This window comes from Microtus pennsylvanicus, chromosome 19, assembly GCF_037038515.1.
Source record: "Microtus pennsylvanicus isolate mMicPen1 chromosome 19, mMicPen1.hap1, whole genome shotgun sequence".
NCBI classification, from domain to species: domain Eukaryota; kingdom Metazoa; phylum Chordata; class Mammalia; order Rodentia; family Cricetidae; genus Microtus; species Microtus pennsylvanicus.
In genome coordinates this window covers 27,201,848-27,228,304 of record NC_134597.1, presented here as the reverse complement: position 1 = coordinate 27,228,304, position 26,457 = coordinate 27,201,848, and the positions used below count along the sequence as shown (strand labels likewise).

The window sequence follows — 26,457 nt, the reverse complement described above, 5'->3', positions numbered from 1 at the left end:
TAACTATCAAATATGAACGATAGCCCAGATGCTTCTTTTCAACCTCAGACTTCTTCTTCTGACTAAGAGATGTCTTTTCCCCTCCTTTAATTTACTCTTCGTGTCATCCACATTGTGCATCTCCATCCCATTCATTTCCCTGTCCCTTCATCTACCTTCTGCTCTTGCATACACACATGCGCGTGCGCGCGAGCACACACACACATAAAATTTAAGAGATAAAAGAAAAGATGGAAGATGTAGTGAGTCATGTAATATGCCCCTTTATCCATATATCTTTACTTGCAAGTGTTAATTGCAGAAAGTCATTGGTCTGGTTTGAGGCCTCTAGTTTCTGTTACACTACAGATGCTGGCCCTAACTGGAACTCCTCCTGGTTATCTTGCTGTGGCCTTGTGCTACGTAAATCTTATAGCTTTGGATCTATAAGGCTCCAGCAGATCAAAGATGGGGTGGGCCAACACATAACCTTGGTTCTGGGCCTGGGTAGTTGCAGGCTTGGTCAGCCTGCTAACTCGCCCTTGTTTTCACCACCAGGGTGAGCACTCCTGCATTGCCCTGGTGAGTTCACCCTTTGCAATGGATGAGCAAGGGATGGGGCCAGTTCTCTTTACCTTCATGTCCTTAGGGTTGAATCTCCCACACCTAAACCTTCAGGGTCAGCTCTATTGTGTTGCCCAGGCAAGGCATAGATAGGGACCAGTGTCCCTAGTGCTAGAGCTGATTAAGGGCAAGATCAGAAGTCCCGCTCTTTGATCTCAGGGCCAGCAATCCCATCTGCCTCAGGCATTGATGGGGGTGGGTATGTATCTCCACTGCAATGGTACCACATGACAGATGAATACTGGGGACAGCTTTTGCAAGCTCATAAATTGGGGGCTGGCTCACCTACATCTCTGCCAATGGGGTTGACTCAACTGTGCCACCCAGGATAGGTCCAGGGCCTGTTCTCCCAAGTGTTGCAGCTGGTCATGGGCAGGGGCAGCTCTCCTGCCCTTCAGCTCTTCCACCGGACTACGGTGTTGATGGACTAGGTGGGTGTGGACACTAAGATGTCTTAAAACAAGGCCAAATCTAAGACACTTTCTTCTCTAAAATCTGCTACTGAGTCTTTTCTCCCTTTGTAAATGGCAACTCCACTTCACCAAATGTACAGGCCACAGGCTTCAAGTTATGTGAACCCTCCTTTTCTTTGACACTGCACTTGCAATCTGCCAATAAATCTTGCCACTCCAACTTGAATGGGCAGTCAGTTCATTGTCATCTCGATTATACCAGGAGTCTGTAAACCACAGCCTACAGACCCTCAAATAATGTTCTATTGAAGAGTAACCACACTAGCACATTTTCATGTTGTCAGCATGCATACGAGTAGCTTTAACAGAGGCTACATGACAGGCTGCGGGTGGTCTGAAGAGATATGGCCCACACAGACTCATGTGCTTGAATGCTTGGCCCATAGGGAGTGGCACTAATAGGGTCTTGTTGGAATAGGTGTGGCCTTCTTGGGAGAAGTGCATCACTGTGGAAGCAAGTTTTGAGATCTCATTTTTGCTCAAGCCATTCCCAGTGTAACAGTTTGTTGAGGGAGCAGCCACTCTGTAGTAGTGTGGAACGGCAGGCTGTGTCCCGCCACCCGGCTAGCTTTACAGGAAACTGTATTCTTTTAAACATTGCCTGGCCCATTAGTTCCAGCCTCTTATTGGCTAGCTCTTACATATTTATCTAACCCATTTCTAATATTCTGTGTAGCACCACGAGCTGGCTTACCAGGAAAGATATTAACCTGCGTCTTTCTGGAGTGGGAGAATCATGGCAACTCTGACTCGCCTTCTTTCTCCCAGCATTCTGTTCTTTTTACTCTGCCTATCTAAATTCTACCATATCAGAGGGCCAAGCAGTTTCTTTATTAATTAACCAATGAAAGCAACAGATAAGATACAAGACCCACCTCCATCATTTCCCCTTTTTCTGTTTAAACAAAAAAGAAAGGCTTTAACTTTAACATAGTAAAATTACATATAACAAAACAGTTATCAAGCAAGAATTACAGTTACAATATTTATATCTACTTTATCTTTATCATAACTAAGGAAAACTATAACTATAACTAACCATTTTTAAACTCTATCAAAGACTCCAGAAGGATATAATATTACCTAAGCAAACAAGAAGTCCAAAGCTCTAGAAATGACAGAGACATCTCGCTGTCTGGACAGTCACCCAAAGCTCCTCTGTACCGTTGGGGCATCCATCTTCGGCCCACAGGCCCATAGTATCCAGAGACATTTCCATGAAGCAGGAAATTACAAAGACAGTTCAGTCACTTTCTGCTGTGTCCTGCAGAATGTCTCGCAGACCCTTTCATGAAACAGGAACCCCGAAAGACCATCTCACCTTTAGGCAAGTTCAGCAGTCATCTTTCTGTGGGTTCTTTGTGTCCAGTTTATGCGACAGTCCAGGCAAGAGCAGTTTCTTGCCCAAATAGCTATCAAACTCCATAAGGAGCCTCTTCAGTTCACTTCCTGTTGCCTGAAAACCAAGATTTAGAACTCTCAGCTCCTCCAGCCCTATGTCTATCTACACAATACCATGTTTCCTGCCATGACAATAATGGACTCAACCTCTGAAACTGTGAGCCAGCCCCAAGTAAATGTTTTCCTTTATAAGAGTTGTTGTAGTCATGGTGTCTCTTCACAGCAACAAAACCCTAACTAAGACACATGCAAAACCTAAAATAATTTACTATCTAAACCTTTAAAAAAATGTTTGCTAAGCTTTAGTGGAAATGTCTACAATAATTATCATTAGCCCTGCCTGTGTCTCTGCCTCCTTACATGTATTCTTTATAAAGCAGCCACTGCTGGTCATTATCTAAATGATGTTATTCAAGTTTAAATTGTATTGAATTAAAGTCTTTAGTTCTTTAGGTTCATTAATTACATTTCCAGTGATCCATAAAGGTATCAGTGGCTGCCTTATTGGGTATGGCTGATTTAGAATAATTCTATCATTATAGGAAATTCTGTCATCCAGCACTGCTTTAAAGTGTTCTTTAAAGTAAAATTCTGTCAGGCCACATACCTCTCCCTCTCTAAACCCTCTAAAGGTTTCTATTTTAATTGAATGTCCAGTTCTGTGTTGTAGCCTACTTTATGGCCATTCTCCATGCCTCCTTCCTGACACTGCTTTGACTCTGCCTCCTCTCTTTCTTTTCACTTACCGGTCTATTCTCACCAGTTCCTCAGTTTCTCAAATTACAAAGCATGTGATTCCTTTGGGCATGTCACACTTGTTACCTCTTAGAGAAAACACTATCTAGAAAATGGAGATGATAGTCTCTGTGGCATATAAGAGGTATCTTTCTGATCTCTTCTACAAAAGAAGATACTAGCACTGTTGTTATGAATGATGTTACTCGGATTCTCTAACCATTTCTGAGAATGATAAAGTAGAAACATAGAAAGGAGTGATCGCAATGGTTCAAGGGCTAGCAGACTGGCTCGGGGCCAGCTGGCGCACAACCCACAATCAACATCACAGGAGCTCTTTTCCTGTCTTTTCTTCCCTCCATTGTCCTTACTTAAAAGAGCTACTTTAGTAAGCACCACAGTAGTACAAATATTTTTATTTACCTTATAGCTTTAACCTAGCAAATCTGTAGCATATAACTTCAAAAGTGAGTAAGTACAATGAGTAATATAAACAAAAATAACATTTAACTTAAAAAATCACACTCATAAAATAAAGAATTGTAATTTTCTGAAGCATATGAATAAAGGCAAATCTGTGAGGTGCCTACCAGGGGGGGAAAAGACTATGATCATTTGAAAAAAAAAAATGAAGATTTCACACTCACACAAATTTTCTTTTACATGACCCTTATACTATCTGCAAAAACATGACAACAATCAGTCCGAAGAACTAAATTTTTTTACTAGAAAGAAATTTTTGCTTGTTTTTAAATTGCTTTTATTGAGCTATATATTTTTTTATACTCTCTTCCCTTCCTCCCCCACACCCTTCTACCCTTTTCCATGATCCCTATGCTCCCAATTTACTCAGAAGACCTTGTCATTTTCTACTTCCCATGTAGATTAGATCCATGTACGTCTCTCTTAGGGTCCTCATTGTTGTCTAGGTTCTCTGGGATTGTGAAATGTAGGCTGGTTTTTCTTTGCTTTATGTCTAAAAGCCACTTATGAATAAGTACATATGATACTTGTCTTTCTGGGTCTGGGTTACCTCATCCAATATGATATTTTCTAGATCCATCCACTTGCCTGCAAATTTCAAGATGTCATTATTTTTTTGCTGCTGTGTATAGTACTCCATTGTATAAATGTACCACATTTTCCTTATCCACTCTTCGATCAAGGGGCATTTAGGTTGTTTCCAGGTTCTGGCTATGACAAATAAAGCTGCTATGAACATAGTTGAGCATATGTCCTTGTGGTATGATTAAGCATCCTTTGGGTATAGACCTACAAGTGGTATTGCTGGGTCTTGAGGTAGGTTGTTTTGCTAATTTTCAGAGAAGTCGCCATACTGCTATCCAAAGGGGCTGTATTAGCTTGTACTCCCACCAGCAACTAGGAGTGTTTCCTTTACCCCACACCCTCTCCACCATATGTTGTCATCAATGTTTTTGATTGATCTGGGCCAATCTGACAGGTATAAGATGTAATTTCAGAGTAGTTTTGATTTGCATTTCTCTGATGGCTAAGGATTTTAAGCATTTCCTTAAGTATCTTTCAACCATTTTAGATTCATCTGTTGAGAGTTCTCTGTTTAGATCTGTACCCCATTTTTAAAATTGGATTATTTGTTCTTGTGATGACCGATTTCTTAAGTTCTTTGTATATTTTGGAGCTCAGTCCTCTGTCTAATGTGGGGTTGGTGAAGATCTTTTCCCATTCTGTAGGCGGCCGTTTTGTCTTGTTGACCATGTCCTTTCCTTTACAAAAGTGTCTTAGTTTCAGGAGGTCCATTCATTAATTGTTTCTCTCAGTGTCTGTGCTACTGGGTTATATTTAGGAAGTGGTCTCCTGTGCCATTGTTTTCAAGTGTACTTCCCACTTGCTTGAAGAGCTAAATTTATGTACTAAGGACATACCTAAAGGCCTGTTCATTTAAACTGTAGCACACAGTTTGGAATGATGGCACTATGAACCACTTTGTATAGTTTACATTGATTTTCACAGAAGACACTTAAATAGTTGAGTGAAAATTAATGGTGACCTTTAAAATGCCTGGAATCCAAGCTGATGTATAAAACAGTTGTCTCTCTGACTTGCTCTATCAGTTACATGACACCCAAGGCCTGTGGTTTCAACAGTTTCCAAACTGAGTACAGAAAAACACTCCAGCCACCAGCACAGCTTAGCAGCATCCTCTTCAGCATCCAGCTGAAAGGATCCATTACTGTGCCCCAAGTTTGCAGAATCTCCACTTTTTCCTAATGAGAAATAAACTGCATTGCTTTCTCCTTTTCAAGAGTCTCCAAAATCTCCTCAGAAATCTAGGTAAATGCAAAGGTGGCAAGAATGTGCCCTTGGACAGGAGCCATGCAAATCTACTCTGTATCATTCCAACTTTGAGGATATGTGCTGCCAAAGTAAGAGAGAAGAATAAATATTTTGAAAGATAAAATTATAAAATCATATAACCTAAAAAAAATGTTCCCTTTGGATGAAACAGCTGAATGTTCATGAGAAACTGGTTTACTCTACTTCATATCTCAGACTCTTACTGTCAATAGATTTCCAATATTTCACTGCAATGAAAAAATAAATTTGAGATATTTTAGCCTCAAATTAGGTAACTCTTAACAAGAAACAACCCTTGTTTCTTTAGTTTTAACTTCCTCTTCTATGTCCCAGAACTTATATTGAAAATTGCATCCTATGTAGAGATTTCTCTGTGTCTTATTTAAAGTCAGAGTGTTCAAATTCAGCTGATACAAGGATGTGAGAGACTCCCAAATTTTACCCTATCTGCAAGCAATTAATAGAAGTTATCGTGCCACCAACACACAGATGCTGGCAGAATTAAAGTAGCAATTAAAAGAACCAAAAAGGAACTCCGGGTTGGAGAATAAGGACATTTCCTCACCCTTGACAGTAGTCATAGCCAGCACTATCATTCCTGTGTACTGGTTCTCGGAGGTGAAGTCCCCACCAAGCTCCAAGATGAGCTTCTGGTTGTACACACACTGGCCAGTACTTAAAAAGGGGAGACTAAGATTTGGAGAAACTACATTTCTTTTTAAAATCAGGGATCACAGATTTTTAAAAAGCAAACGGGGAGGGGATGTAATTAATTTTTATGGTAGAAAAGTATGTGAGTCATCTTTTTTCTTTCGAGACCCTTTTGTGAAGAGAATTCTCCTTGTGAAAATAGCCAGCAATGATAGTGTACTAAGAAGTCATGAAGAAAATCAAGAGAAACATGGAAATTTTTCTCTGAACTCTCAATCCTCTAAATATGCCCAGCAATTACCTCTAAAAGAGATACCTAACCTACTAGGAGGTCATGGAAATTACTAATGCTTGTGAAAGATTACAAAAGTTCACCCATACCATGAGTTTTACAATAAAAAATCTTACAATGGCCTACGTCACATGCAATAAAATGTTTTTTTGAAATGTTTAGTAACACTATTAGGAAGAGGAACATTACCCCTTGACGTCCCAACTTCTTTTTTCTACCATACCACACTGACTATGCATTAAAAGAGGTTCTCTATCATATTAATGGTTCCAATGATCAGTTTTGATTCTAGGTTCTTCCCCTACCAATCCTATGAAAGCCCAAAATAGATAACACTCCAAAAACATGTTTGATGATTTTTTCAAAGCATTTTTCATCATAATAAGCTCCTATGAGTACAGAAAAAAGTATATTGCAAGGAAACACTACTGCTGATAAATGTGCAAAATGCCGATGTTTTTCTTAGGCTTAATGAAAAAAATGGAAATGAAGCTCTATGCTTTCCCATCTTCACTGAAAAGCCATTAATTTAGTGACAGAGAGAACGAGTTTTCTGAATTTCGAGTTCTCTTTCCCCTTAATTGGACACAGATAGTAAATGCTAGAGCAGGTCCACAAGAAGTGAAAAAATAGAACCAAACTTCCATCTCAGCATCATACCACTCTCCTCCACTGACTACAGGAAACTGACAAGCCAAAAGATAATTCTTAAATTATCAGATCACATGTGGGCCAGAATAACAACTCATTACTTTCATGGTATTATGCTAAGACTGACAGACGAGCCAGTTAAAGTCATGTATCAGCCTTTGCTAGAATGTTCATTTTCTACATTGTTCATTTCTACATTGGTCTTGTATTTTGTTTACCAACAATGACAATATTATTATTCGCAAAATTCAACAGAGGACTGAAATGTTTATCATCAACAATGTAAGAAAATATTGTTCTGACTCCAACAGTACTATAACTTGGATATTTAAACAAAAAGCAAGTGGAACAGGAGTAGGAAATCCAGGATATTTCTACAAGTGGTGGTGAAATACTAGTGTAAAACCAGTGTTTAACTTTATTGTGGGAGTAGACGCCCACAAGTCTCTTAAGGAAAAACTATTCCAGGTACTGAGGGAGAGATTAGTGATACAAAAAGACAAACAAAACAATGAGGCCTAGCACCAGTTGACTGTAGTAACTGTAAGAGACAAGGTAGATAATCATACCTAATTAGTCACTACAAATCTACTAATCCTCAGCTCCTCTGCATGCTTCAATCCATCTATTCACCCGGTTGTCCATGCACCCATCTGTGCATCATCCACTGATCCATCCTACTATCTATGCCCCTACCTGCCATCCATCTATCCACTTACCTACCCACTTACCTATCCATCCATTTTTGGGCAGCAATCAGTTTCTAGGAAGCACTATGCTTGGCAAGGTTGGAGAACAGAATGGTAAACAAAACATTTCTGATGTTTATGGAACTTTGTCATCCTACTTTTAAAGAATCATTACATCTTAGAAAGGGGATATGTTGTTCTAATTCAATTAAATCAAAAATCACACCTACTTTAGGGAAATCTTGTTGTACTTGTTGATATATCCTATTAAAAATAATTTATATTGATTTCTTTGATCTTACACTGCAAAGCCTCAAACCATGCCTACAATAAAGGAGAGAAGCTGATGAACAAGTTCTGATGAACACTGCAACTGAGCCTGTAAATAGAGAGCTGAAGCCTGCAAACAGACTGGATACATCTAAGGTCAGAGAACCCAAACCTGCAGCTTCATGGAAGATAAACTACTTTTAGCATAAAAGGTCATCTTTCTTTTTGGTTTCTTTATCATATATATATATTCCCTCCCTTCCTCTCCCCTTTCCTTCTACCCTCTCCCATAATCCCCATGCTCCCAATTTACTCAGGAAATCTTGTTTTTTTCTACTTCAAATGTAGATTTGGTCCTTGTATGTCTCCCTAGGGGTCATCTTTGTTATCTAGGTTCTCAGGGAATGTGTATTATAAAATGGTGTTTCTTTGCTTTATGTCTAAAAGCCACTTATGAGTGAGTACATATGATAATTGTCTTTCTGAGTCGGGTTACCTCACTCAATATAATGTTTTCTAGCTCCATACATTTGCCTGAAAATCTCAAGATGTCATTAATTCTTTTTCTTCTGTGTAGTACTCCACTGTATAAATGTACCACACTTTCCTTATCCACTCTTCGATCGAGGGGTATTTAAGCTGTTTCTAGGTTCTGGCTATGAAAAATAATGATGGCGTGATTCTGGTGATCACTCTTCCAGGTACCAATGAATCCAAGACTCAGATGTTGCTCCTAGTGTTGGAGTTAGGGCCAAAGTTCCAGTCACCTCAGAGGTCATTAGACATTCCTAGAAGTCACTCTGGATTCTGGAGGTCATTTGGGCCTGCTTCCATGGAGGTCACTTGCTTGGGTCTGCTCCCTTGGGTTGCTCCCTCGTACCTGCTCCTGCAGAGGTTGCTGGCTCGGGCCTGTTCTCACAGGTGTTCCTGTCTCAGGCCTCTCCTGCAGAGGTTGCTGGCTTGGGGCCACCCTGGTTGAGGTCACTGGGTAGTTAGCTGCTCCTGCATACGTCCCTGGCTTGAACCTGGTCCCAAGGAGGTTGCTGGCTCAGGCTTGCTCCCTCAGAGGTGGCTCCTTTGTTGAAGGTTTCTGGCTAGGGCCTGTTCCAGCAGGTGTCCATCTTGGGCCTGCTCCTGCAGAGATCACTGGCCTGGGCCTGCTCTTGTGGAGGTTGCTGGCTCAGGCCTGCTCCAACACATTTTTCATAAAATGTCCAATACATATCACAGTTTGACATGAAAACTGTCAATATTCCAAGTGGACTGGAGGATGAATCTACAGTGCTATAGTAAAGCTCTTATACAGTAATATGTTAAACCCAATTCTCCCCAGAATGCACCTTTCTCTGATGGGGCTAGTCTACTCACAGATATAGACATACATGTACTCATAGAAGTTTTCTCACCATTAATTTTTTGGGAGGAATTTTTCTTTTCAGTTAATATTTACTAAACATTAATAGTATGTTAAATGCCCATATAACCCCCACTACAATCATACAGAGAACAAATCAATATTACTTTAAATTTTACTCAGAAATGTAAGGGGCCAAGGTGACATACGTAGTGATGGGAAGGCTGGTGACTGAAATGAAACACATGCTTCTGGGGTCCAAACTCTTAGCCATTCTGGCACAAAAAGAAATGTTATCTGGTGATGACCCTAGAACTCACTGGAGCATTGCCTATACATATTGCCTGAACCAACAGAGCAACATTCTTCCCCATCAACTATCACCAGAAGTGATGACACCTTCTTTGGAAAGGGGGAAAACAATTTACCACTGTTTGGAGGTGTCTAGATACCTAGCAGCTGACATTCTCAGATATATTGTGTGGTCAGCTAGGACCAGGAGAAAGTGATTCTTTCTGAGTCTTGCCCTATGGCTAGTCAGAGAAGGAAAGAAATTTGTGTCTACATGGTGGGTTCAGCAGAGTCCAAGCCCACTGCACCTCCATGTTTTATGATGTGAGAATTAGGGAAACAATGCTTTGTCTTTCCTTGCCAACTAAGTCTTAAATTCTTCCTCTCACTAGCAGAATCTCTTTCTTAATTCCTTCTGGGTAAGATGATACAAATGGTTTTATTGCCAGGATTTGGTGAATGGAGACTTTAATGGATACCAATGAACACAATCACTGCCTATACTACAGTGCCATTCAGCATGAGTCTTACCTCCTTATAGAAAATTAAGTTATCATTCTCCCTGTGAAGGAGTTCCTGATTCTCTTTAGTGAAGAGGTTCCTAGTCTATGAATAAAGATATTTATATAACTCTACTAGCTATATTCCTATAGAAATCTCTCACTAAGATATAGTCTATTCTTTTATTAAAGTGTTGTTTTCATACAAAGTATTCTAATTAAAATGTAATTTCCACTAGGTAAATTACATAGCCATGTAGTAAAGGCCATTACCATGTAGTAAATAGATGTCACCATATACAAAATAGGCACTTAATATCCTCCAAGTCCCTGGGTGTGTATATCTACTCATTAGAAACTTATAAACACAAAATATACGAAGACTTTCTTGGACACAGAATTCACAAAATCCTGGTTTGCTACAAGATGTTCCCCAACTGACAGTAGGATGAATTGCTGTAGAATAATCCCTCTGTACACTTGTGAAGATGTGAGGTTCTCATTGTTAATAAAAAGCTGTTGTCCAATAGCTAGGCAGGATTTGAGGGGCAACAAGAACACGGGAAGAAGATGAGTGGAGTTGGAGGAGGAGAGAGCCAGATGCAGAGGAAACACCATGGGAAGTCCATAGGTGAGGTAAATGAGTTCTGGGGCAGCACATAGACTGGGACAAATGGGTTAATTTAAGTTGTAAGACCTGGCTGGAGACAAGCCTAAGCATTTATAATTAATATTGTCTCCGTGTGTTATTTGGGAACTGGCTGGCAGGAAAGAAAAGTCCATTTACAATGAATATATAAATAATGTATCCTAAATGAGATTACACAGAAACAGTGACATGGGGTGAAAAATCACTGGAGACTTTACAAGTACACGAGATACACTCAAACACACATAAACACACAGAAAGACAGACAGGGGGACAAGCATAGAGATAAGAGGAGGGTAGGAAGAGAGAGAGAAAGGGAGTGAGGGAAGAATAGAGGGAGAAAGACAGAGAGAAAACATTTAATGTGGCCTTGATGAAGTAGACTAGAAAGAGGGGCTTTCTACAACGAAATGAAGAAAACCATAAAAATCCTCAAATACTAAGTAATATGGGGGAGGATCCTGGTCACTTGCAAACCTGTAAATCTCACCAAGATTCCAAACATTCCTACTACTGGTGAACCTTAAAATATAGGGAGGTTTTCGTGATTTCATTCATGGTCTGTCTTTAGAAGCCACCTAAAATCATAAGAAACAGCAGTAACATTTTAAAAAGTTCTAACAATTCAATTCATCTTTGTGTGGATTCTTAATATTTCTCTTTGCTTTGTTTTTTTTTTTTTGATTTTAAGTGCCAGCTCTAAACCTATGAAAAACATCAAAGAGAATGAGGTATTTTTTAGCTTGACAATGAAAGAATGAATAAAGCTCATGTTTTTTATTGATATCTACACTCAAATAACATGGCACTGGTGTGAACTATGACCAACTGGAGAAACACTTCTGGAGACTTTTTAAAACTACAAATAACAAGTGAGTCTTATAAGCAAAAACCTTCCGAGGAAAGTCTTCCATTCTGGATATTAGTATTTATATTTTTCTTTAAGGAGACCAGATCTGTACTAAAACCATCTTAAGTCTTTCAGTCTAATAGATGAAGTCAAATGTAAAAAGCATGTACTTTGTAAACAGGAGGGATTTTTTTTCCAGATCATTTGAAAGCAGTGTTCTTTGCTTTCAAGTTTTTTGTAAATTTTTATGTGTGAACAGATTACTTTTGCCCAAGACACTCTCCAGTGAGTTCCATAACAAGCTTTTGCATTAGGTTTTTCATTTTGTTTCCATTACAATATTGAAAACGCCTTGACTATAGAATTTCCTGTCAACTTTCCCACTCGACAGTGTACTGCACACAGTAGAACTTGCATTTCTTCATTGACCCACCACATCATTGACTATATCCTCCAGAACAAGACTCAACACATAGCAGGCTACAATGTCTTGAAGTTAGCATTGTAAAATATTGTCAATCAATTGAAAATATTCATTAATCTCATTCTTAGGCAAGGTCTTCCTGCGTAGTCCAGGTGGACTCCCCCTTGCAGTGCTCCTTCCCAGTCTCCTGTGTGCTAAGATTCATGACAAAAATCTTTTTAAAGAGCAGGAAAACAATTTCTTGATTGTGGCAGTGTCTTAGCCACACTCCTAAAGCAGAGCTAACTGCTTTGATAACTCAGCACTGCCTATAAATGCTTTTCCCATTGGAACAAAAGTAATACATCTACCTAATGAAGAAATATGCTTTCTGGAGTTGGAATGGGAACAACCATGAGACATCAACTTCACGGTCTCATACTGGGAGGAGGAGGCAGGAGGACTGCCAAGAGTTCAAGGCCAACCTGGTCCACATGGTAAATTCTATGTCAGTCTAAGCAATACATCAAGACTCTGCTTCTAAAAGATGAAAATACAATCAAGCAAACACACAAAACAATAACAACAGCGGGGGCTAGAAATAGCAGTTGAGAACAGACAGCGGTCAAGAGATAGAACAAGACAAGGGAAAGAGAGGCAGGACTAGATGCTAGAAAACAGGGTAAACAAGATTGAGAGCAGTGGCAACTTCAACAACATGGGAACAGAAATTAGCCAACAAGTCAATCTGAGGAACCCTGAAATCAAAGTAGGGAAGAGTTGGAACCAGAGAGTACACCAGAAATGCTGGTATCAACCTAGCAGAAAGTGGTACAAAAGCTAGTGTTTAAATAACACCAAAGGCCCTCATACCAATAAGTGCCTGTGACCGACTAAAGGGCAGTGTAATTGGTGAGGGAGCAATCTATTGAGAGAAACTAAATCCTGGGAGGGGGGGACTGCTCAGTTAGTAGAATGTTTGACTATCATGCACAATTCCTGGGGTTGATCCCTAGCAGTGCAGAAAGCCAATCCAACATTTTCCCAAGTGGAGGGAAGAGGGATCAGGGAAATCAATATCATCTTTGACTACATAATGAGTTCAAAATCATCCTGGACTATGAAAGGGCAGGGTTGGGGAGCAGACCAGAGCAAAGACAGGCTTTCTTTTTCTATTATAGCTCTTACTGTGTTATTTAATATTTTTTTGTGTTGCCTATTTAAGTGTGATTTGTTTTGGAATTTTGTTTTGTTTTATTCTGAATCTTTCTCCTTTACTAGAAACTAAATTTAATGAAGAGTACATTATACCTCAGTATATTATGCCTACCTCACCCCATTTATATTCTCAAAGACTAGCAAAATATCTATAGCACAAGAAGCTCTCTTAAAAAGATACTTCAGAGTGATGAAATTAATGGTGGTAAGGGCCCATGGCGGGCAGGGAGGGTAGTGTCCAAGGTAACCCTAGTGCGAAGAGCACATCTGACTTTTGGGATGGACATGGCATATACTGACGCTGGCATAAACTACTCTTTCATTCAGGCAACCCTGTAGGCAGAGTGATCAGTTAGTACAATGAATGCGTTCTCAAGCTCTACCTCCAGATCCCAGCACCACAAAACTGACTAGTTATTGATGAAACACTACTCAGGAGTGCTTGAGCTATCAACACTTTGTGTGGCAATTTCTTGGATAACATCTCTTCTCTACTGTTGATGTTGACTTGGGCTACTTTTACCTTTTAGCTACTATGGATTTTGGTATTAAAAACCTGTGTGCAGGTGTACTTGTTTGGATCTCCAATTCTGATTCTTTTTGGCATACATACATACATACATGGGAACAGAACTGTAAAGCTAAATGACAAGTCTATGCTTAATTTTTCATGACTAAACCATTCTGCATTTCCATCGGATGCTTTCAATATCTGCCAGCGTAGGCCATTTTCCAGCCTTGGCCTTGGTCATGCTACTGGATGCAACAGATACTTCAATGTTGTGTTTTTATCTGTTTAAGAGTTCAATACTCAATGCTTCTGTTTTCTGCTGGGTACTTCTTAATATCCCTGCAATTGATCACAACCCCTCTCTATTTATTAATATCAAATTTAGGCTCAGTAAGGAGTCTTTTCGAGTACCCAGATGTTGAACACAGAGTAACACGTTTCAAAAGAGCACATATTAACAAACACGGATAAGGGTTAAGATGTGAGACCTATGGTTAGATATAGAACCATAGGCAGTAGTCAGAAAATTACAACAATAAGAGGCCCCCACAGGAAATGACTCCTTTCTCCAGCTAGGAGATCTCCCAAATGACTGCTGCTATGAAAAGACTAAATGCTAGGGTATGACCAGAAAATAATTTTTAACTTTCTCCTCTTCTTTGCTAGCTCAGCTCACTGCAGAAGCAAGCATAGTTTTACAAGTATGCAAGGCTATTATCATACACTAACTATAGGCAGGTATACCTTGACTGACAGAGTCTGAGTTCCTCTAAATGTAGGGGGTCTATCAGTACCCAGCTGAGTCTATTTTCCCTATAAATATACCAGAATTGCTTAATACCATGTACTTTTATGAGACACTCAAAAGTGATCGTGTGTATCTTATCAGTGGGTTTCAGATTGTGCATCCTTGTATAAAAATCCATGAAACTCTCTCTCTCGAGTTCCACTAAATCCATTTTTCTCTCATTTCAGTCTCAGCATTGCAATCCAGCTCTACAGGTAGCAAATTGAAATGTTTAGTGGTCCATTGCAGACAGATTGAATCTGCAAAGAATACAGCAATAAGAAAGAAGCAAAGCATCAATATCATACGGCAAAGCTCTCACCAATGACAGCGCTGATGCAGGCTGAGTGATTGAGCATTTGTTAAACTTCTACCATTGTGAGAGTAACCTATTATTTTCCTGGTTGTATGCTGAAATGCTTCAATCACTGACAGAACAAGTCAGTAAAAAATGATACAGTTCATTTACTATTGCTCTTTTTCCATGCAGACGGCATGGCATATGGTCGCCCTCACCCACTGAACTGGGTTCTACCAGCACTATGCTTAATATATACCTCCTCTTGTTCATTTTCTAAAATGTAAAATCTGTAATACCTGTAGCTAGTACTGGTGACTTTTCCTTTTCCTTCTACTTTCTCCGTTTTCACTGGCTGTTCAGCAAGCTTGATAACATGATATGCTTTTCTAGTTCAGGATTGCTCCATTAAAAACATAAGAAGGATGTGGTGAGCACATGAAAGGAAATGGACAGCAGCTGCCCGAAAGAGTTTCCGTGTCTCTGACTGCACAATAGAAACAGCGAGGCTCTTGCCATGGGCCTAGCCAGTAGCACAGCGTATCTGCAGCCCAACTATTTCCATGTCTAAACCATGTTGCCATGTAGTGAATTGCCAGTGAAACTCAAACTGCAGCACAAGTCACAAATGGTGCATGTACTCAGGACTGTGAGTCAGAGTCAAGACGCCAGGAAAAGCCTGGAAGATCAGGTGCAGAGGCAGATGAAGAGAGGATCCATCTCAAGGCTATGTCACGCTGTAATGCAAGCCCAGACTACCACCAATTCTGCCCAAACGTTCTGTTCTAAAAGCCCAATCACTACCATGACTATATTACTAGATTCATAAGCCATTCTATGCCTGATAAGAATTATACAACATTCATTGGCAAATATGTAGGATCTAAAGGTAAATGTTCTCATCAAACAGATATCGGATGCTGAAAGGATAAGTGGTCAACAACTATGGAAAGGCATAAACAATGACAACAGTAATGATAACAATGGCAGCTCAGCTAATACATGTAACACCTACTATGTTCTCAATAAAAAAATGGACAATACTTGGGCCTGGGAGATACATTCTTGATTTAGCATGAATTTGGCATGTAAAGGCCTCAGGTTTGAGCATTAATATCTCCCCACAACACACACATAAGTAAGTTCTTTTTCTATTCTTATTTTACAAAGGAGAAAACTGAGGCAGTGACAGATAAGCTATTTTACTAAGATTTCATAGACAGTAGGCCAGTCTTCAAATAAGGAAACTAAATAGCAGAAAGAGAAAATAGATTATATAACCTGGGTAGTGGTGACACACACCTTTAATCCCAGCACTCAGGAGGCAGAGGCGGATCTCTATGAGTTTGAGGCTAGCCTGGCTTACAAGAGTTACAAGAGTTAGTTTCAGGACAGGCTCCAAAGCTACAGAGAAACCCTGTCTTAAAAAAACAAAATAAATAAGTAAAAAAATATAAAATTAGGTAATTAGTTTGAGGTTTGGCCAAACACATATTAAGTATAAATATGCCGCTTTCTATAGGATCATATCAACACAGACAGTAATTTGATCAGAAATACGGTATCTAAAACCCCTAACCTGTCATAGTCACCTTAAACTTAACGGTTCACCACAAGTGACTGGTAATGCATGAGACTGTCATGATTCTGTCCTGATTCCCACTTAACAGAATCTTTTATTCTTTCCTGATATCATCTCCTATATTCCATTTTTTCCAGAAAATCTATACATTTCTATAGCATCTCTGCCTATGTCAGCCTTTGCAGACACTGTCTGATTATAATCAGTGATGGTTTGCTCCTCCATGGAAGAGGTAATTCCTCTTCAGAGTCGCCCTCCTGAAGAAGCACCCACGGTGACGCTTCATGATCTCACTGAGGGAAAGAAGCTTTATGCTCAGAGACCACAATAAGCACATCATATCCAATTCCTCCTGAAGTACCACCAAGCCAAACGCTACAAAATGACTGCTCCAGGAGACAAGAACCAGAGGGCAGAAGCACACAAATGAGAGCGCTGTCCAGCCCCATTAAACACTGCCATTGGGAAAGCATTCTATACAACTTGTGACCACAGCAGGTAGTACAGCCACAGACCCATGGGATCACAGTCAAACCGACTAAGAAGCTTGTTTGTTTGTATTCTTAAAATTGACTTTATGGAGGTGGGAAGAACAGATGAAAAATGGTCCATATTTAAAGCATATTCTTAATGAGTTTGGGGCTGAGCACGTGCACCACTTGCCTTTTCCTGCTTGGTAACTGGCTATGTAACTTTAAGCAATTTACCAAGACCCAATGTCTTCACGTTTTGTTAATGTTCTGCGTGTCTGTTGTGGTGCTGTGGATGAACTTAGAATATGCATTAATGTATATAAGCTGTGCTGTGCCACTGCACTGAACCTTCACTCTAACTTCAATGTGAATTTCACAGGGGCATTCAAAACTTAGAAGTCTCCATCTGCCCACTGGAATGTTTGATATTTCCTAATCTTAATAGTACAAATGCAACAAGGGCTTATGAGGATAAGCACCTCTGATTCTTCAACTAATTTTGTTTGCTAAGAGAGTCACTTATGCAGAATCTCCCTATACATTCTTCCTTCTCACTGTCTTATTCTCATTACAGTAAGTGGTTATAGACTATTTCACTTGAGAAAACGGCAGTACTTCTATATCTAGTCAGAGCATGACAGCAGAGTACTGATAATCTTCAAAACTTCTGAGTCTGATGGCACTCACTAGATTACACTTTAGGACTTTACAGATAATATAAACCATAGGCCAATGCATCAAAAAAATATTTGAGCTATCTATAGTATTCCCTATTTAAGTTAGAGGCCACTGCCACTATAAATAGGATTCCAAATGGGAAGATCTCAAATTCATCAGAAGCAAATTTGATATCATTATCAAATAGATTTCTAAAATGAGCACTTGCAGGGATAGAGTAACAGCTCGGTGGCTGAGAACTGCTTAGTGTGCAGAGGCCCTGTTTGAGAACTACAGCACCACAAAATGTAAAAAATAAATAAATGAGTAGCTAAAAATCTATTTTAAAATAGGAAATATTGATTTCTTTGTTCCTATTTAACATGTTTTATGCCTGCAGCAGCAGCATATATACTAAAATTGGAACAATACAGATAAGACTACTAGAGCCCCTCTGAAAAGGCAATACCAAAACGCGGTAAGTGTTCTGTACTTTAAAGAGTCTCGGAGAACGGCTCAGTTGCATAGTGCTCATCCGGCATGCATGGTGCCCTTGGTTCTATTTCTGCCTAATAAGCTAAGTAAATATAGTAAAAAATAATCCTAAAATGGAAGGCAATCCATTGGGCCACTAAGATGACTCTGTGGGTAAGGGTGCTTATATTCAAGTCTGATGACCAGAGTTTGATCCCCAGAATCCACAAAGTGGAAGGGGAGAAACCTTTTCACACAATCCATCTTCTGGCCCCTATCATACTGTAATACCCTGTAGTGACCTCCCAAGCTCCATAATAAAACATGGAAAACATAAAATAGAAATTTACAAAAAATTAGAAATTTACACCTTTTTCTCAACTTATCACAACTAAATATTTATACATTTTTACAAGAAAAAGTTTCTATATAAATCCTCCAAAGTGCCTGGCAATTCCTGGGTGCTCAATGAGTATCTTGGCTTCAAATGTACTACAAGCAGTACATATTTTTCTTTTTAAAAGAAAACAGACAGAAAAGATTTGATGTAAACATACACAACATTGGTACGACCTTTGATTTACTGGGCTTCAGGCAGTGAAGCCTGAGGTATGAAAGCAGCCCAGCACAGGTAATCTCCTTGTCATCTCCTTGTGCGTATCCTTGGTCAATGCATTGTTGGAAGTCCTAATCCCAAATAATATGGTATTATAAGTCAAGCTTTAAGAGTTTGGAGGTGGTCATGAAAATGGCGTTTCCATAGGAGACAGCTAGGCAAGCATTTTCCTAACACCCTTGATATATCTTCTTTCTTTCTCTCTTCATCCTCCTTCCCTATGAACTCATAAGAAGGAATAAATGTGCAATCCAGGAAATGGGCCCTCACCAGAGTCCAGCAATGCTGGTAATGGGATCTGACTCTTCAAGCCTCCAGTGCTTTGGGGAATACTTTTTTTCTGGAGTTATTCCATCTGAGATAGCTTGCAGTGGCAGTCTGAGTTACAATCACATCTTCATAATCTTATGTCACATTCATATTAATTGGGAAAATTAAACCTAACTCTTTCTTCAGATGAAGTTTAGTCACAGCAATCCACCCTAACCTATGCCTATGAGTGGGAAAAGTCTACAGGGCTAAGGTGGGCTTCTAACCAGCAGGGCTCCAGTAACCTGGACAGGCAAGCTGATATATTACAACCTAAGAAGAAATCAACAAGTCCTGGAATGTTCTCTAGTTCTTCTACCAATTTTGAATCGAAAACTATAGTTTCTGTCAACAAACTAAGATGTTATTTGAGTACATACTCTTGTGTCATTTATATTTGTGTAGCGGTGTTATTTTTCTACTTTATGTTTCAATTTTACTTTCTATAGTAAGTAAGCAGGGATTACTGGAGAGGCTGTCAAATTATGTATGATTTAATCATCATTTTATTATTCTCACAGCTATTATACCTGTTCCCAACTGGACAGAAAAATCATCTACCCTACCCCATCCAATAATAGTAATCACAAGACATAAGTGATTACTAAAACATTCAAATGTGGCTAGACAAAATTGGGATGATTGCATTCTGTGTATAATATATACATTGAATTTCAGAGGCTTAGTATAAAAAACACACCACCCTAAATAAATTTTACATTAACGACAAGTTAAATCAATAATAATTTAGAAGTGTTTAATGAAGTAAAAATGTTTATTTTACCAATAATTTGCAAAATTGCCACAAATATTGTTTTGGAAATAAAATTCCAACTGAAGCTCCTATTAAAATTCTATTGGAGAATTCCTATGTGAGTTTTTATTAGTCAACTCAAAGTTACTTCTGATATTGACTTAGGGGTTTTGGTGTACAGAAGGTAAATATGAGCATAGATATGCACATGTTTGTTTATATTTCCATTGCAGGATACAATGTCACTGACAAATCTAGTTTATAAATCCCTACAAGATCAAAGCAGGCATATGCTGAAAACTACTCAGCTGCTTGGTTCCGACTTTAATAATTTATTTATGATGAAATAAGAAAAGAATACAAACATATATTGTTGATCACAAAGAAGTTTGTATATGTGCACATACACAGTAGCCATAAAAATGATACTAATTCAAATTATTCTAAGAAAAGTTCATATACGGACTAGCAAAAAGCCAACTAAATCAGCTAATTCGTGTCATTATGTCCCAGATGCTGAACTATGCAATCTTTGAGTTTTAACCACATCTGTTTGAAATTTCTAAAATACCTCAATAAGAACTAACTGCAAGACGTTTCCTTAATTAGTGACTAATGGGGGAGGGCCCAGCCCATTGTGGATGGTGTCATTCCTGGGCTGGTCGTCCTGGGTTCTATACGAAAGCATGGTAAACAGTCCAGTAAGCAGCACCCTCCATGGCCTCTACATCAGCTCCTTTCCTTCTGAGATCCTTCCGTATTAAGAGCTCCTGTCCTGACTTCCTTCAATGATGAACAGTGATATGGAAGTACAAGCTGAAAACACCCTTTTCTCTCCAATTTGCTTCTGGTCATGGTGTTTTTGCCTCAGCAATAGAAAGCCTAAGATGGTGGAATACCTACAAATTCAAGATAATGCTTGTCCTCATTGATGTGTTCTGAGACTCAAACTCATTACTTCTGTTTATTCCACCAGGCACAAGAATAAGTGAGAAGATAATTTCCTTTTTAAATTTTTAAAATATATTCATATGTACATGTGTGTACCTGCTTCTCTCTCTACCCATTGCATGTATCCATGGAAGCCAGAAGTGGAAGTGGGATATTCTGAAACTGGAGTTATAGGTGGCTTTGAGTCATCAGATATGGATGTCTGAACCTGGGTCCTTCGCAAGAGCTACAAGTACTCTTAAGTGTTATTTGTGTTCCTATCTCAAATAAAACATAACTGTTCCAAATGCCTCTTCATAATTAAACTTTTATTCAGAGGAAGTTTTATATGTGATCACACTCATCAGGTTGTGGTAGTACACCCCTTTAATTCCAGTACTTGGGAGGCAGATCTCTGTGAGTTCAAGGCCAGATTGGTCTACAGGGTGCGTTTCAGGAAAGTCAGAGCTACACAGAGAAACCCTGTCTCAAAATAACCAAAAAACAAAGTCAACCTGGTTATTCTGCTATACTTCTAGACAGTGCCTTGCCCAACAGTCATCAGAGAGGCTTCATCTAGCAACTGGTGAAAACAGATGCAGAGACCCATAATCAAACATTATGCTGAGTTTGGGATCCGGCTGAAAAGAGAGAGAAAGAATTGTAGGAACTAGAGGGGCTAAGAACATCATATAAAAACCTACAGAATTACCTAGTCTGGGCTCATAGGAGATCACAGAGACTGAACCTACAGTTTGGGAGCCTGCATGAACTGATGTAGGCCCTCTGCATATGTGTGACAGTTGTATAGTTTGGTCCTCTTGTGAGACTCCTACCAGTGGAAACAGCAGCTGTCTCTAACTCTTTTGCTGGCCTATTCCTCACACTGAGTTGCCTTGCCCAGCCTTAATATGAGGGGAGGCTCTTAGTCTTACAACAGCTTGATATGCCACATTTTGTTGATATTCCTGGGAGACCTGCCCTTTTCTGAAAAGAAACGGGGGGGGGGGGGAGATGGCTGGGAGGGACTGGGAAGAGAGGAAGGAGAGGAAACTGTGGTCGGGATGAGGAAGGAAGAAGGAGAAAGGAAGGAAGGGGGCAGGGAGGAAGGATTTGAACACATTCAAGTTTTTACAAATGGACAGTATTAAGTCAGTATTTAATATTTAATATCCTTTTCCCTTTAGTTGACAAAACACAAATGCCAAAGGAATCTCTGCAATCTTCCTTGGAACAGATATACTATCCAAGTCTATATATGAAAATTAATTGTCTTATCAACTTTTTTCTGCAATAAAAACATAACTTCAGCAAAAGAAGTGAATATAGATTGAATGTTGTTACCGAAATGATCTGACATACACATCTTGAACAAAGCCTACTAAACAGATTTTAGTGCTAAATCTCAAGTCCAAAGACTAAGTAACTCATGATGTGTCTCCCCAGGAATTCCTATTACTAATGAATAAGTGAAAGCAAATTCAAGAAATTTTAGAATTTGTCAAAACCTATGAAGCAAATCAGAGACAAATCACAGAAACCCCCCAAAGCATTACCATTTCTATTGATTTTGTTTTTATGCAAGGTAAAGATGTCTTTGACATAAATAATTTGAGCCAACATCCTAAAAAACAGGCAATAAGCCTTTTCTAAATTTTGTGTTTATATAAAGGTGACCCTCAGAGATAAATCAGTAAATTTAAATAACAGTATTGTTGACATACAACTGTATAAAAATTCTCAAAGTTATGTTAATCACCCCAGCAGTGTGCTTTTTAGCACTCTTTAGTTAAGAAGTCTTACAGCTGAACAACAAAACAAACCAAAGAAATCGCAAGTGTGTAGCTTTTATTAGCCGATGTTTCCCCAAATTCATCTTCCCTCTCTAGGCCATGAGTCCAGTTCCATTTTGTGAGAATAATAACCTCCTGTGGAAGACAGTTTGGCACTGGTAGTTTACTGAAAAGTATACAGGACTGAAACAAATGACCACAGTGTCAGATGAAATGTAAGGAGCAATCTGTATGGCTTCAGCAAATTATTTACTTCCTCATACTTCAGTTTTTCAAGGGTCACAATAAATCTATCACTCAACAATGTAATGTGAAATCATTTGCTCTGGTACATTCTATGCCACTGGGGGAAATAAAACATTTTCTTCATTAAATCAAAATAAATATTTAGTGAATATACCCCAAAACTTACCCCCATGGTATCATAATCACCAGGGGGAAGCCCAAGTCTAGAAACAAAGTTTTCTGGGAAATTCTGATGCACCTAATTCTAGGTCTGTGTTTTGCAGAGGTTTTGTCAAATACCTAACAAATAAGGCATTGTTGATCCATGATTGAATAAGGGAGGGTGGCAAATTGTAATAAGCCCAACAATGGAAACAGTAAGAAGCAGAGTGGGATTACTGTGCTGTTTTGAAGCAATTAAAGAAAGCAGTGCATTGTAACACTTAAATGTCAACAATAAAGCCTAAAACATAAAGAAAAATAAAATTGAAATAAAAACATCAGTGTTCAGAAATTATAATATTATATTTTAAATGCCACTGGCCAGTAAATGTGTGTGGGGGAGACTTCTGCATTTTATATATGTATATATTGACTTGAAAATCAATGAAAATAGCCTCTGAGCCCTAAATGGGTCATCTATATTAAACCCACCACCACTAAGACTCAGCAAATAATCCTGAAAAAGAGGTGCAAAGAATACAAGAGCCAGAGGGTGAGGAGCAGTACTATAAAATGCTGTCTTCTGGATCTGACATGCTTTTTGCATATATCAATTAACAATAGCTATGTTTACCCACAAACAACCTATACAAGACCAAGTCAGACAAAATCCTTGCACAAATAGGTAGATGTGCTACACTAGGTAGATAGGCCACACTCCCTACTGAGGAGCTATGGAGAGTGGATCGCTGTTGGGTGCAGGAGAATCATTCTTTGTTGAGAATGTGCCTGCTGCTAGGTTTCTTCTACTCCAGTGGGTGGCTCCACGTGCAAGTACATGTGTGTGCGTGTACACACACAAGAATTTGGGAGGGAGTATGTTAGGGAAAGACTGGTCTCTGAAATGTAGAGAATGTTTATATGTCAGTCTTCATGTAATAGAACAGCATTATTTTACACAATGCCTCAGAACAGCTGTATCACATATAATACATGAAGATTATTTTACTCTTATAGAATTTGATTCATGCAATATCACTGTTAAGAGAATCATAGCATAGATGCTTCTAGAATTCCATTTTCAACTTTAAAAATGCTGAGAGCACAACAGATCTCACTTAGTAATGATTACTAGCAAGGTTGCTACCCCTGCTGCAATTACCAACACAGACTCATTGAAGCTATTAATGGCATAGTTTCACCAACTTGTTGGCAAACAGTTCATGATTTTATTATGACAACTTATCATTGAATGATACTAAGTTTCTCCACTCTGAGAAGATAACTGGAAGGAATTCAACTTCCAAGAGCTAAATAGTGAGGAAAAAATGACGAATCAGTAGACTCAAAGTCTTTCCTAAAAATAAAGGGGCAGGAACACTGCAGAGGTGAAGCATTTGGCTAATGTGCATAAGACACTGGAGCCACTGCAGCATTATTGAGAATGAATGGCAATGGCAACTGTTCTTTAACTGTTCTCTTTGCAAATGTGGTAGGGTCAGAGGCAGACAACCTAGACATGGTAAACAAATGAAGACGGATGCTAAAAAGAAATCCCACACTAGCTCAGAACTGAGAATAATAAAGGGTTATTTTTAGGGGCAGACTCACAGATCACAGTCCTCTGCACGAATGGGGAACAGAAACCGAATCCAGGAGCCAGAAGAGAGAGGGAATACGCTTTACATTGGCATTTATAGTAATAAGAGGCCACGCCCAAGTGGGTGGGAAACTTAAAGGCTACTGTATGTAGGAATTCCTTCAGCAAACAAATAACTCTGTTCCTTTGGGAGGAAGGGAGAGAAATGGACATACTTTCATAATATTCTGAGTCTTCAGATAAACTGGTTATTTTCTACCCTTGGAGTATTTATAATAGCTGTTTGAAGTGAATACATCTAGGATCAAATATGAAGGCTGAGAAAACCTCTGGGAGCTCCACCTTCAATTTTGTACTTCCATAGGTACAGGCGTGGAGGTTACTTACATTTCTATATGCTCCCCAGGAGGCTGGTACAGGGTTACCTTGTTCACTCTCTGGCAAGCTACATTGCTTCAGTCTTGGGAAGTTTATACAAACATGGCATTGTCACTGAGACTAGTTCAAAGACAATCTTTTCTCCAAGACTTCCCCAAGGCCCCATTGTTTTCTTTCTAAACTCATTCCTCTTCTGTTTACTGGGGGAAAAATCCTTCTTTGTCTCCTGCTATAAAGGAACATGATGAATTCTAGACCTACAATGAGGGCTTCTTTTCTATCCTCAGTGCCTAGAACACAGATGCACCTTATTCGTTCTTTCTCATGATTAAAATTCCCATGGCAATGAGTGATTCTGGAATCAGTCTGTGCCACTTTAAATCTGGCCATACATGTTTCTGTGTATTAGGAACTGATACCTAAGTTCTCCAAATACTCACTTTTCTACTTACAACAATTAGAGCATCAGCAAGGCTAGCATCAATGGACTGTGGTTCAAACTGAATACAATAATGCATTCAATGCAATTAGCACAGCACTATCATGTGGCATAGGCCTGTATTTTTATTCAGAGTACTATAGGAGACACAATTGATTCTGCCAAGGAGAGGGAGGAGGTGCCGTTGGGAAAAACAATGTAAGGGCACACACTGATTCCCACCGTGGGGTTGAGTGCTCTGAGCACAGACTTCTAAACTTACGGTGAATACAAATTGCTGTATTAAAACACACATGTCTTCCATTTCTCACAACTGGAGAGAGGGCAACAGAAGTGGGATCACTCAGTCCTTGTAGAGTGGGCGTGTCTGCTGATAATCTGGGACTAGTTTCATCTTTCCACTCAATAAGAATCTTCTGAGTCTGTAAGGAGGTGGCCACTCCTAACATCTCAGGGCAGAAGGTAAATATTCTGTATATCATTAATCTGAAGTCAAGGAGTAGAGACAAAAAGAATAAAAGTTTATGCAAAGGAGGATTGCGATATGGGGAAAGGGAAAATATTCAATTAGTAGTTCCTAGTTAAAGAACACAGAATAAAACTATTTTACAAAGTGACATGATTCAACTCATCATGCATATATTTTACAATTACAGCTGTCTCTCACTATCCAGGGAGAATTCCTGTATTTTTGAGAACTCCCCAAAGATGCTATCATCTATGGATTCTCCATCTTACATTAATTGCTATATAGTATTTGCATACAATCTATATACACCCTCCCTTTCCAAATTAACTTTCAATACCAAATACAATGCAAATGCTATAAAAATCATTGTTATATTGTACTGATTAAGGAATAATAATGAAGAAAAAGTGTCCGTACATGTCTAGTACAGACATAATTTTAGCTATAATGTTAGATGCTGGAATGAAGATGAGGGCAGGTGATGAGTGTGTGGGTATTCCAGTAAATTCTGCTCCCAGCAAGACTTTGCAGAAAACCTTTAATAAGAATTACTTTTATTTAGATTTTCTCTGTGTTGGTTTATGAATTCTAAGGTCTGTTACAAGTTCATCACTTTTTTTGTTAAAACTTATA

At 39.0% G+C, this 26,457-nt stretch overlaps 1 protein-coding gene across 2 annotated transcripts in view; it reads right to left on the bottom strand.

Annotated features, from left to right (window-relative positions):
- The window catches only part of Exoc4 (exocyst complex component 4), a 716,316-nt gene that overhangs the window by 314,333 nt on the left and 375,526 nt on the right, over window positions 1-26,457 (bottom strand). The window contains exon 11 of one of the 2 annotated variants that reach the window (XM_075953990.1): window positions 2,441-2,532. The exons of the other annotated variant lie outside the window; for it this stretch is intronic. Coding sequence (XP_075810105.1) covers window positions 2,514-2,532 — 19 coding nt within the window. The 3' untranslated portion in view covers window positions 2,441-2,513. Of the gene's footprint in view, window positions 1-2,440; window positions 2,533-26,457 lie in introns of those variants that run through there. 2 annotated transcript variants of the gene reach the window in all.